General features: G+C 49.4%; 3 protein-coding genes across 3 annotated transcripts; 2 read left to right on the plus strand and 1 right to left on the minus strand.

The window, feature by feature from the left end:
• Window positions 1-23: 23 nt before the first annotated feature.
• Window positions 24-1,329, minus strand: EDB93DRAFT_1243246 (uncharacterized protein; the record flags this gene model as incomplete). Its single annotated transcript, XM_041452118.1, has 9 exons — window positions 24-216; window positions 315-337; window positions 389-421; window positions 568-687; window positions 748-833; window positions 887-933; window positions 961-1,026; window positions 1,075-1,119; window positions 1,229-1,329. The coding sequence occupies 9 exons, from the start codon at window positions 1,327-1,329 to the stop codon at window positions 24-26; spliced, it is 714 nt and encodes a 237-aa protein (XP_041302200.1).
• Window positions 1,330-2,563: 1,234 nt separating this feature from the next.
• On the plus strand, window positions 2,564-4,495 carry EDB93DRAFT_76762 (uncharacterized protein). Its single transcript, XM_041457389.1, has 2 exons — window positions 2,564-4,388; window positions 4,439-4,495. The coding sequence occupies exon 1, from the start codon at window positions 2,818-2,820 to the stop codon at window positions 4,267-4,269; it is 1,452 nt and encodes a 483-aa protein (XP_041302201.1). The 5' UTR covers window positions 2,564-2,817; the 3' UTR covers window positions 4,270-4,388; window positions 4,439-4,495.
• Window positions 4,496-6,202: 1,707 nt separating this feature from the next.
• On the plus strand, window positions 6,203-6,718 carry EDB93DRAFT_1094774 (uncharacterized protein; the record flags this gene model as incomplete). The annotated part of the gene is made up of 1 exon (XM_041446633.1): window positions 6,203-6,718. One exon carries the CDS (start codon window positions 6,203-6,205, stop codon window positions 6,716-6,718), a length of 516 nt encoding a protein of 171 aa, XP_041302202.1.
• Window positions 6,719-12,137: the final 5,419 nt, after the last annotated feature.

Below are 12,137 nucleotides of genomic sequence, written 5' to 3' on the forward strand. Positions count from 1 at the left end.
GAGGCACTAGTAGTGGAAGAAAACTAGTACATGAGGTTACCAACTGCAGACGGAGTCCCGTCGTCGTTGTAGAGGCACGACCCGGTTCCGACATATGTGACATCAGAAGGTTGGTTCGCTTGCAAGAGCGCTGGCGAAGTTGCTACGAAGGGGAAGTAAAGCTGAACGTATGATGCCCCGTCAAGGAAAGGGAATGCCTGTTGGAAGGAGGCCACCCTACACAATACATAAGAGCATGAATGGGGCAATAAAAGAGGTATTGCATCGCAGCTTACTAATCGGATTGACCACCTGCAGGGTTCTGAAGAGCAAACTCTGTGATGACGAGTTGATAATTCTGGGGGCTTGCTGTTGAGACATATATAGCGCATGCACAAAGAAGACTTACGGGAAATTGGTTATGCGCTGATTCTATGTAGCTCTGGAATTCTGCAAAGGATGTTCTGCGATTCGAAATTCGAGTGAGGTGGGGAGATGGACCAAACAAGCTCTTGCTACGTACCCATACCAGTGCTGAAAAATAGAAACTGAACGTCAAACAGAATCGGATCGCATACAATCACGCACCAAGTTGATGTAATCAAAATAGCACTGTCCTGCACAAGCGCTAATCATTTGAGAGACCCAGCTAAGACCCTGTCCAGATGTTGCGCTGGAGGTAACAGCAGGGAGAGCCTTCTTGATCGCCTAAAATCACGGACAAATATGACATAAATCTGAAGAAGAATTGACCCGGTAAGAACTTACCAATGGGTTGATATATTGGATATACCAAGAAGCAGCCTGACTTGGGGTAATGCCGTTGATATCGGGTTCGTTCAGCGTAAAGACGGCTGTGAAGAAACGGGTCGAGCTTTTGTCTTTTCATTAATGAGTAATGACGAACTGGCCCAGCCTTGTGATGCTTGACGTGACGCCAGATCTGCGATAGGACTGGATGAGCAGTCGGTGCAGCGCTACATGCCAATGAATCCGAGGCCACCGTTTCCATTAGTGGAAGGCGGAGGGTATGTTTCATAATCGTAGCTGTTTACTGCTAGTGAGACTGCAAACGTGAAAATTCATCTAGCCTACATTGCAACAACCTGTCCATCTCCGTTGTTGAAAACACCAAGATCGCTGAAGGGAGACAAGTCAGTGAACCTGATAAAACATGAAATGTGAGCCTATGTACAGTGATCCATCGACTGTTCAGATATGGCGAGCAAAATGCGCCTGCACTCGTGACTTGAGATGAAACTCACAGTAAGTCCAGCATAAGCCTCGCTTTCCAGCGAGAACGGTAGTTGCGAAGAGTAGTGCTACTGCAAGTCTGGCGAAGGTCAACATGGTCGAGAATATGCCATGAAGTAGCGCATATCAAGCATATTTATACTTTCAAAAGCGGCGCCCAGCATCCTCAGGGAATGACAGATGCTGCTTTAGGGCATATGCTTTGACAACAAGAGCATCAGCATATCAGCGCTACGACGGATACGTACCTGAATTGGCATGTGGCCTGCTTGAAAAATAATACTAGTAAGCACGGTGGTCCCAATGTATACTTTACATACAAACTGTAATGAACCGATATAGCGCGTCCGATGGTCACCCATTCGTCTCTTTATTTGATATGGAGACGAGCTCGGAGAGATGCCAGCGTGGCGGTAACAACGGAACTATGTGAGAGCGGCCTCTGAAGACGAGTTATGGACGTCATCTCAGCAGGCCAGTACGACATCATTGATGGCAGAGTAGAAAATTGGATATACCTTATGTTTACATGACAATAAGTACAGCATGAAGAATGGACGGATGATGGCAACTGATCCTCATAGACAAGAGACGCCACTATCAGCTGTGTAAAATATGATGGATTATGGATAGAAATTACCACTACTGTACCGAGAAATGGAGCCAGGAGTTACCTCGTTATGAGCCCTATGCTTAAGTTTTTGATGGCATAGTATACTGGCGAGCGCGGGCGGCGTGAATCATTTGGTAGTTATTCGAACGTTCAAGCAGCTCTTCAGAGGGTTAGAACTTAGCAGACTCGGAGCAAGAGGTCTGGCCAAGGTTTGGCACATCAGTAAAAAAAATACATGAGGGGGCCCTTGATTCCGTACCACTACCATGGACGAAATTCCCACGCAAAATTTTTGCGGGCAAGGTAGAGCCGTCGCAGCTCACAGTACCAACTGGCCATGAATCAAATAAACACCTTAGAAACGAAACGAAACTGAACTCTCCGATACTACATAGTCCGAAACCCAGCCTATATAACCACATCAACGCGAATAAACTCCCCACATACCCAAACTCAACCAAGTACAACGCCCGAAGAAAACCAGAACGAGGCAGTCAAACTACCCGAACACCAGCCATACGTCAAACTACAACATATGAGACAAAAGACCACACACAACCCCAGAAGGAAAACTGAAAACTGAAAACTGAAAACCCGTCCCAATCACCCAACCGGACCACACCCATCACGCACATATAAACTAAAAACATAATAAAGTGCACGGAACACGAAATACCCGACAAAACACAACGGCCCAAGTACGTGTACCGCCTACTGAACACAACGAGTGTAATAAGAACCCCTACCTCCCCTCATCCCGCAACAGCATATGCAACCGAGACACATGTAAGCCAGCCCCCACCCAAACGCCCTGATAAACAAATGAACCTAAGCCATAAAGAGAACACAGCCTACCTCAAACTACCATAATGAAGCTATAAGGTAACGCCCCTCACCCTCACCCTTACCCGAAAACCCCAGTATAAAAGACCCCCCCCTCACCAGCAGTAATCCCCAACCTGCTCACAAAGATGAAGGACATATCCAGCGTAAAAACTGCGAACCTCAATGCCCGCCCCTCTCCTATGGGCATCCGCCAGTCCCTTCACAGACATCAGCGAACAGGCTCACAATTCTTCCCGCCCAACGTCCTAACAGACGAAGGGGAATGCACCGCAGAGGGACTATCCCCCCCTGATACCCCATCACCATCCCCCCGCCCACACATCGAGCGAATCCCGCCCTCAGAACCTGAGGAGAATGAGACGACCCCAACCACCAACTCCCTCACCCTCACAAAGGACTTAGAGGTAGAGATGCCCCTCGATACCCACCCCCAAACCCCTGCGCAGACCCCCGCCCCCACGGAAGATGAAGCAATGACAGACCTACTCGTCTCTACACCCAACCCAACCCCAGCTCGTACCCAACTTCCTGCAACATCACAAGCATCTGAGGAAGACCTTCTCCGAGCTCACCTAGCGGTCGCAGAGACGAATCGCTCCATCATTAAGTCCAACGGCATTAACTCACTCACGGTCATCCCCCAATTCACACCCACCCCAATTGGTGGCTTCCCCCATATTCACTTGGCCCACGCAGCACAGCTATTCGATTTCCAAGCGGCAAAAGTCATCACCGCATGGCTCAAGGTACCCCACCCCAAGATCCTTGTGAGAGTCTTTGACCACGACGGGAAAAACCCCTCTGTTAAAGGCCCAATACTAGTCGAACGCCTACGCATAGCGGTAGCTGAGATCGCTCACTTCGTCCACCAAGACGACCAAGAAGTGAAAGTCTCCCCACCCTGCCCAGAAGCCATCAAAGAGGGCTCTGACCACCCCCTCAGTTTCCTGATCTACAACATATCAGACGAAACAAAATCACTCATTCTAGACCAACGAATCTGGTCATCAACCGAAATCACCTTCGCAGCTCACCAATTCAAAGTCAACTCCCCTCCATTACTCCTCTTCTGCCTCCACGGCTTCTCGACCACAGACATAGCAACCGTCAGAACGGCCGTCTACGAAGCATGGTCGGATGACGTCACCAGATGGGACATCTGTGACATCCTATCCGAAGGGGATCTCCCTGAAGACAAAGTCCACACCGCAGCATGGGACTTCATCAGATCACTATGGATAGAGCGCCTCGACTTCAAGGTCAGTGGAGGCATCCTCCTCCCACGGTACAATGTGTTCGCGATCAGCCCCACCAATAATCCCTCAGTCTGGACGAAGCTAAGAGCCTACCTTCACTCCCTAACCTACCCATCTGAACTCGAAGGAAATGGCACGGCAGTCAACTTCATGCCCTGCCCCCTCTGCCACTCAATTGCCCACCCCCGCGGCCTCTGCCCGTTCCCAAACATCCCACTTTGGAACGGACCCAAACACAACACGACCGTGAGACACAACAATATGAGCCAAAGAGGTAGAGGCAAAGGGAGGAGAGCCCCCGCCCGAGAACTCACTTACTAGCTGACACACATACTTGCCACCCCGCCCCCGTGATACTATAGCTAACTTGCACATATGCATACATCATGTAACTACGTACTTGAATAAACCCCCCTCACAAAAACCTAAATGATGCAAAGGTGCGCACGACCCTGACAGCAGCCACAAACCGCATCAATTGGATCTACAGGGCTAGATCCAACCAACCCCTTCACCTGCGGCCCAAATTTACTGATTGCGGAAGCGAGACAGGAAAGCCAAAGGAGCCCTAACGGCGTATGCCAAAACGGAGGCCTATTCAGGCCAAGGATTAGCCGTGCTGAGAAGCTGAAGTGACCGCAGAAGACTCAATGAGTACAGGACTCGTTTTTTCAGATAGCGTGAACATCTATCCACCGTGGCTGCCCGGGATATGACAGCCCTCGCCTCTTAATGGTCGTTCAGATGGCGTAGTAGTTCGACCACTCAGCAAACTTACAATCAAAACTCACTTTACGGTTCTTTTCCCGGCCTTGGTTCGAGCCTCCTGAGCAGCAGAGGGGGAAGCCCTCAAACCGCCGGGGCCAACCCAGATGACGCTACACAGGAGATTGGAGGCGGACCCCCAGCTCCAACGCCACACCAGGCAGACAACAACAATAGAGACACACCTCACATCAGAAAGAAAAAGAAAACGAGAGCTAACATTCTTCTCGCTACCCTGAACATGAAGGGCCGTGCATCCCCCCAACTAGGGAACAGTGAAATATCAAAATGGTCAACAATACAACACATTATGAGAGAGAAAAAGATAGGCATACTATGCGTCCAAGAAACGCACCTACTGCCTGAACACGAAACACGAATAAGTGAACTATACTCACGAAGAATCAAAGTCATAAACTCGAGAGACCCACACCACCCAGGTAATTCGGCAGGGGTAGCAGTAGTGATCAACACTGAAATCTTCAACCCGAATGAACTAGAAACGACAGTAATCATCCCCGGCAGAGCCTTGGCACTTAAAACAAAATGGCATAACACACACCTGACCATCGCCAACATATACGCCCCAAACAACCACACGCAACACGCTGAGTTCTGGAACAAAATATCAAGAACCTGGCAAGAAAAATGTCTACCCAATCCAGACTTCATGATGGGAGACTTTAATATAACAGAAGATGCACTTGACCGAGCCCCAGCCCGCCCTGAAAACGAACAGGCACTAGACGCCCTCCGAGACCTAAGATTCCAGATCAACATACAAGACACCTGGCGAATTAACAACCCATCATCACGTCTCTTCACATTTTACAGCAATACAAACTCACATTCACGCCTAGACCGCATATACACATCGCCAAACCATGAACGCAACATATTTGGATGGGACTCGTGCACCTCGGCCGTACCAACGGACCACAGAATGGTCCTCGTAAGATTTGCTCCATCAGACACACCTTTCGTTGGAAAAGGCCGCTGGTCCTGGCCAATAAGCCTGATAAACGATCAAAAACTCATTGAGAACATCAGCAAAGCAGGAAAACAAATACAACAAAAGATAACCCACCAACAAATTCGAAGATCACAATCAGAAAACCCACAGCGAACTTGGGAGGAATTTAAATCACAAATCCGTCAGCTCGCAAAAATAACAGCAAAAGAACACCTGAATAAAATCAGAACAAGAACCAAACAACTCGAAAAAGACCTACGAAGAACGGTAGCAAACAACGACATAGACAACAACGAAAACACCCGACGACAAAAAGCCTGGATCGAAAGTGAGATAAACCACCTAGAACAAAAGAGTTTCAAAAAGAAACAACAACACTCACAAGCGAAATGGGCAGCGAAGGGTGAAACCATGAGCAAATACTGGTCGAGAATCAACAATAGTAAGACACCTCGCGACATAATATATAAACTAAAGATACCCAACCAAAACCGATTTGCCTCCCGTTCCGACCAGATGGCTGAAATAGCACGATCTTACCACGAGAACCTACAAAAAGACAACATGTCCGAACAAGAAGCAGAAATGAGGCAAACAGAAATACAAAACACAATGAGCGAGATCCCGCAATCCCAGAAACTATGGAACGACGACTCACCACTACACAACCTCCTAAAAGAAAACCATATCCAGGAAGCCTTGTATGCCTCAAAGGCAGGTAGCGCCGCCGGAATAGACGGAATCCCATACGAGATCTGGAAAAACCTACACGAAAAACACATCAACGATCAAAAGAAAGAACTACCTAGCTTTAACATAATCAAAACTCTCACACTAGTAATAAACGACATCCAGGAACATGGCGTCGATGACAATACAGACTTCACCCTGGGATGGATGTGCCCCATCTATAAGAAAAATGAGCGCACAGAAATAAAGAACTACAGACCTGTAAGGCTGCTATTGAGTTCGACGGGGATTGTACCCTTGGTGTCGGAAATGAAACTGACGCGAGAGTTAGAGAGAGTATGATAACGAGCGGATCGGGATTCAGAGTAGAGGACTCTCAGAGGGATGGACTGCGTGCATCTAGTGGGAAGATAAAGATTCTCTGTTGAAAAAAATGTACATGGTTGTATTTAAGTTGCGAGAGTGTAAGGGTCCTCGCTGTTACGAGATTGAAGGTTTTTGTGAGACGGAAAATAGGTGGCGCTGCGCCTGACAGGGTAGAGCTGCGGGAATGAGTGAGGGTACGAAATATTTGAATGAAGGTGGTATTAGGTGGCTTGCCGTGCACAGGAATAACGAAAGTTTCGTAGCGGCTTGACTGTTTTTAGGGCAATAGAGTGAAAATGAGACGAATTAACGAGAGAAAGGGTTTGTGAATGTCCAGGGTTTCGTATGAGGGTGAGTGAAGGACCGATCTAGTTGTCGACGATAACGAAACATGAAGGTAAGAAAGGAGGATGTATCCGCGTGACTCGGATGCGAAGCGTAGTGCTTCTTCGCATCAGTGAGTCACATGGCTGACTGGACACGTGTCCTTATGTCTCGTTGAGAAGGTATAGTCGGGGTGTACAGGATATGCGATCCTTACATCCCCTCCTTACTTCGAATATCGACCGCCCTCGGTCGATCTACCAACGATTTAACTAAAAAAAAAAAAAAAAAAAAAAAATAGTGCATAGTAAGATAGCAAAAGTTCAAGTAAAACGAGAGTGTAGAAGAGTATGAACGCATCTAGTTTTGTTCGTCCGTTGTTCCTGCAAGGGCGTGAGGATCAATGAATTGTGTGACTTCAATGGAGGAGGAGGAGCGAGGGTGGTATGGTATGAGACGAAAAGCAGCATATTTGAGTTTGGACACACTGCCGTCGAGCTCTGCGAGTCGATATGAGCTGCCTAGGGAACGTGAGATGACGACCATCGGTCCGAAATAGCGTGGTTTGCATTTGGCGTTTGACGCCGCTTCAATCTTCTTATTGAGGACAAGGACGAGATCGCCTTGCTTGAATGCGTAGTCGTGGATGGTATTTGCGAAACGACGCTCGAAGTTGCGGATGGATGTAAAGCGACTTTTGAGTATACGCGCGTGCATGTCAGCGAAGTCGTCATCTCGCTTGGCTAGTTGCCGGCAGCGTATGGCCAATAATTCAGTGGTGGAGAGTTGAGATGTGATATCAGGGAGGAGAAAGGTGGCTTCGGTGATGTCGAAGGGAAGGAGAGGCTCAATGCCATGCGCCATGAAAAACGGACTGTGACCTGTGGATTTCCGCGTGGTAACTCGGTCAGCCCAGAAGACATGGTGAGCTAGAGTGGGCCATTCAGTAATGTCACCGTTGCAGGCTTTTACAAGCGAGTCGCGAATGGTGCGGTGTGAGCGTTCGACAACACCGTTGGCCTTCGAATTATATGCCGAGATCCGGATGTGCCGAATGTGATACTTTTGGGCGAGCCAGTCAAGCGCGGAGACAAAGGGCGTCCCGTTATCGGTTACTATCTCCTCAAGTCCTCCCCATCTACACAAGATCTCTTCAAAAATAAATGCACCCAAGGTGCGTCCCGTTTCTTTTCTCAACATCCTAAACTCTGGCCAATTCGTCAAGGAACAGCGTGCTTGAACGATGTACGAATATCCGTGAGATGCTGGCATATACATGGAGTCGGTGAAGGCTTTGCGGAAGAGAGGAGCCGGGATCGAGACAGTCGGAGGGAGTATGACCTTCTCGTTGGACCGAATTTGACATTGGTGGCATGTTTTTAGGTACCAGGCGAGATCAGTGTCAAGAGAGGGCCACCAAACGCGATCTGCGATCGTTCGTCGCGTGGCATAGAAACCCTTGTGTCCGAGTTTGTCATGAGTGTCGTTGAGGATGCGATATCGATCTGGTAAGAAGACGACTAGCTGGTTGCGTCCTGATGGCTCCTTTCGCCAAAGGCGAGATCCCTGGAGGAAAAACTGTCGAGCGCGCTTGAGAAGGCGTCTCTGATCCTTGATGGGTAAGTCAGCTGGAAAGGATAGTGTGTCGAGATAAGTCTGAATGGTGGAAAGGTCGTTGTCGAGGCGGCGAGTGCTGTCGTTGCTAGGGATTTCAACGAGTGAGTGCAAGCTCGAAGTAAGGACCAGGGCATTGAAAACTCTTCCAGTGAACCATTCCTCATCAACCTCCCTTGCTATCCACAACCCGCATCCCAGTATCTCGTCAACCCACTTTTCAACTTCTTCTGTCGTCTCTTCTCCATCGTCGTCGTCTTCAGGTGCTGCGGGGCGTCGGGATAAGCCATCTGCTGCAACGTGTTTGTTGCCAGGAACGTGTCGAAGAGTAAAGTCAAAAAGGGAAATTCCGGTGATCCAACGATTGACAGCGGCGTTAGGTTGAATATCGGGATTGTTGAGCATGCCCCGAATATACTTTGCGTCTACCTCGATAGTGAAGCGTTTGAGTCCTATGAGCCACACTTTCGCTGCCTTGAGCGCTCTGAAGAGTCCGTACAATTCAATTTTCGCTTGAGAATATCGACACTCTCGCTCGTTCCAAGTAATTGACCCGAATCTTGCAGGTCGCCGGCGGTTCTCGCTATCGAGCTGAAACAGGATCCAACCGCAAGCTATGTGCGAGGAATCTACGGCTAAGATGACTTCATGCGGGGAGGAGTAATCAATGGGGCGAATAGCAGGAGAACATGTGATGGCGTCTTTGATGGTGTCCATGGCTTTTTGGGCATAGGTGTCCCAATTGAATTCGACGTTAGCACGGGTGAGATTTGTCAACGGACGAGTGATGGTAGCATAATCTCTAATCCAGTTGCGAACGGTACCTGCGGTCCCGAGAAATGCACGAACTTCGGTTCTAGTTGTGCAGGGAGGCCAATTCCTGATTTTTGAGACCTTCGTCTTGTCCGGGATGCGTCCGTCGTAATTGCAAAGCTGTCCGACGACAAGGACTTCAGGTACGCACAAAAATAACTTCTTTGCTGAAACAGTAGCACCTGCGTGCTTGAGTCGGTGCAGGACTCGATTGACGTCTACGCAGTGCTCCCATACGAATCTACGTATTCCGGCATTCTCGGGGATGAGCTCAAATGATCCGTCTTTTGTCTCGTAACGGGTGTGAGGTCCGAGGACGTTCACATCGTCCTGGAAATTGGGTGCGACGTCGAGTTCGGCTTGAAGGATGAATGCCACGTCATTCTGGAACACCGCTGGAGAATCGGTCCAACCTTGGGGAAGGACTGTGAGACGATAAGTGCCGAGGGGAGTTTGGAAGGTGGTGATATCACGGGATTCTTCAGCGAGAGCGCGGTGGTCGAACCCAACGAACAAGTCCATCATTGTATATATAGCGCGTCCCGCACATTGTTCTGCAAAAAGCTCTACGTAAGGCATAGTTGCTGCGTCTTTGACAGTGACGGAGTTGAGTTGTTGGAGATCATGGACTATGCGAATGGTTCCGTTCTTTTTCGCAACGCAGAACCAACGGGATTGGTATGACGAGTTCGAGGGTTCATAGACGCCCGACGCTATCTTTGACTTGATAAGTTTGACGACTTCTTCCTTGATCCCGGGTGGGATGGGTGGCTGACGGTGTGTCCAGGGAATGTGCTCGATGGTGGGGATAACAACTGGAGGGAAGTAGTCGTCGCGAAAGCGGCCTTTCTCCGTCTCGTCCCATGCGAGAGCTACTTCGTTGTTGGTTAGGATTTGTGCCGCGAGTTTTCGTTCTTCCGGCCATAGGAACTCGTTTTGGAGTACACCGAGCTCGTTCATTCGTTCCTTCGTGAGTCGTTGACCAGGTGTGAATCCTGAAGGAGTTGGGGAAAGGGGAGGGAGTGAAAGGAGTGGATCCTCTGGAAATTTGCGAATGATGCGGGCATGTGCGGGCATAGTGGTAGGGACAGGTCTGACTTTATTGGCAACTTTCTTGTAGGCGAAGGAGCGGCGTACTGGGTCGATGACGAAATGCTCTTGGAGAAGGAATTCAGAGAGGGAGGAAAGGGTGAGGCGAGAAGTGGGGATAGCATGGTATATGTCCATCGAACTGGTAGGCCTGGTAGCATGGTAAATGTCCGTCGAGCTGGCCGGTTTGATAGCATGGTAAATGTCCGTTGAACTGGTCGGCTTGATAGCATGGTAAATGTCCGTTGAACTGGTCGGTGGAGTGCGCAGGGTGGACAGAGCGGCGAAGAAGGTTCGAGGGGAGAAAGCGGAAGCAAGTACTGAAGCTGTTAATGCGAGGGAGGGGTGAGGCCAAGGCCGTGGGGTGGTTTTGACTGTGCGAACTATATTCGGATCCCTGGGATCATGTACTGAGACGTGGACATTTTCAGTGTCTTCAGCTTTGGAGAGACGGACCAGCCGTTGCCAAGGTCGACCCAATAGTAGACGATACGGGGCATCTGGTACGACGTAGGCATGAGCCCAGGTTTTGATTCCCTCAACATCTATTTCCAACATTTCTAGACACCCAGCCATCTCTTGAGACCCTCCGTTAGCCGTTTGCATGCGCATCCTTACGTTCTGGTTGATGGGTGCGTTCGTCTTCCTCCAAACATCTTCACGAATTACGACAATCTCCGATCCTTCGTCCAACAGTCCAAGCTCGGAGTGAGTTCCATTCAACATGACACTAATCTCTCGTAGTGGCGTAGCATGCTCGATTTGCAAGGGAGGGGGACTCGTCAAGCTGGTTGTGAGCGCGTTTTCAGGATGGATGGGGGCGATCGTGGGCACTCGTTGGGTGCGCGAATAGTCAACGGCTTCCTTTCTTAGGTCCGGACTTATTGAAAGAAGATCGGATATGGTTAGGTGAGGGATGGGGGTGTTGAGGATAGTCTCGTAGAGACGTTTTGCTGCGTCAGGTACGGCTGCTCTCGATTCGTACCTGAAGGCTGGCTCTTTCCTTACTTCAGCATTGGCGCTCTCGCCGATATCAGAGGATGTTGGAGGGGTAGGGGTTGTTACGGAAGTAGGGTTTGAGGCTGAACGCGTGGTGGATGTGGCCGTGGGGATTGAAACAGAACGCGTGGCGGGCGAATGGTTAGTGGGCTGAACATTTGTGGCACCTTCCTTTGCGGCTTTGGATTTGGAACGCGTTATAGCGAGCGTTCAAGCTGTCTGGTCTTCTGTTTCCTCCTCGATAGTAACTATCACTGCGTGGTTCTCTACTACTGGATCGCACTGCAGAAAATAGGACTCGGTGACGAATGCCGAACTAGGAATGTCTGATGGCGGAGGTGGAGGGTTAAGTTCTTGGCGAGAGGTTTCTACAGGGATAGAGTTTGATCCTGTAGCTGGGGTGGAAGAGCGTACAGGGGCATATCTGGCATCGATCACCTGTTGGAACGTTTCATCCCCGTATCGTCGTATACGAGATCGATCGGGGTACGCAAAGTAAGGCCCATCTCGGATAATTCTTCCTGCTCAGTAAATACTCTCCGGCAATTGCGCAAGT

Source organism: Suillus bovinus, assembly GCF_016758785.1.
Source record: "Suillus bovinus strain UH-Sbo-P2 chromosome Unknown EDB93scaffold_102, whole genome shotgun sequence".
Classification (NCBI taxonomy): domain Eukaryota; kingdom Fungi; phylum Basidiomycota; class Agaricomycetes; order Boletales; family Suillaceae; genus Suillus; species Suillus bovinus.

Excerpts from the sequence above, each read along its gene's own strand:
- EDB93DRAFT_76762 (XM_041457389.1), top strand. The coding sequence starts at position 2,818 with ATGAAGGACATATCCAGCGTAAAAACTGCGAACCTCAATGCCCGCCCC.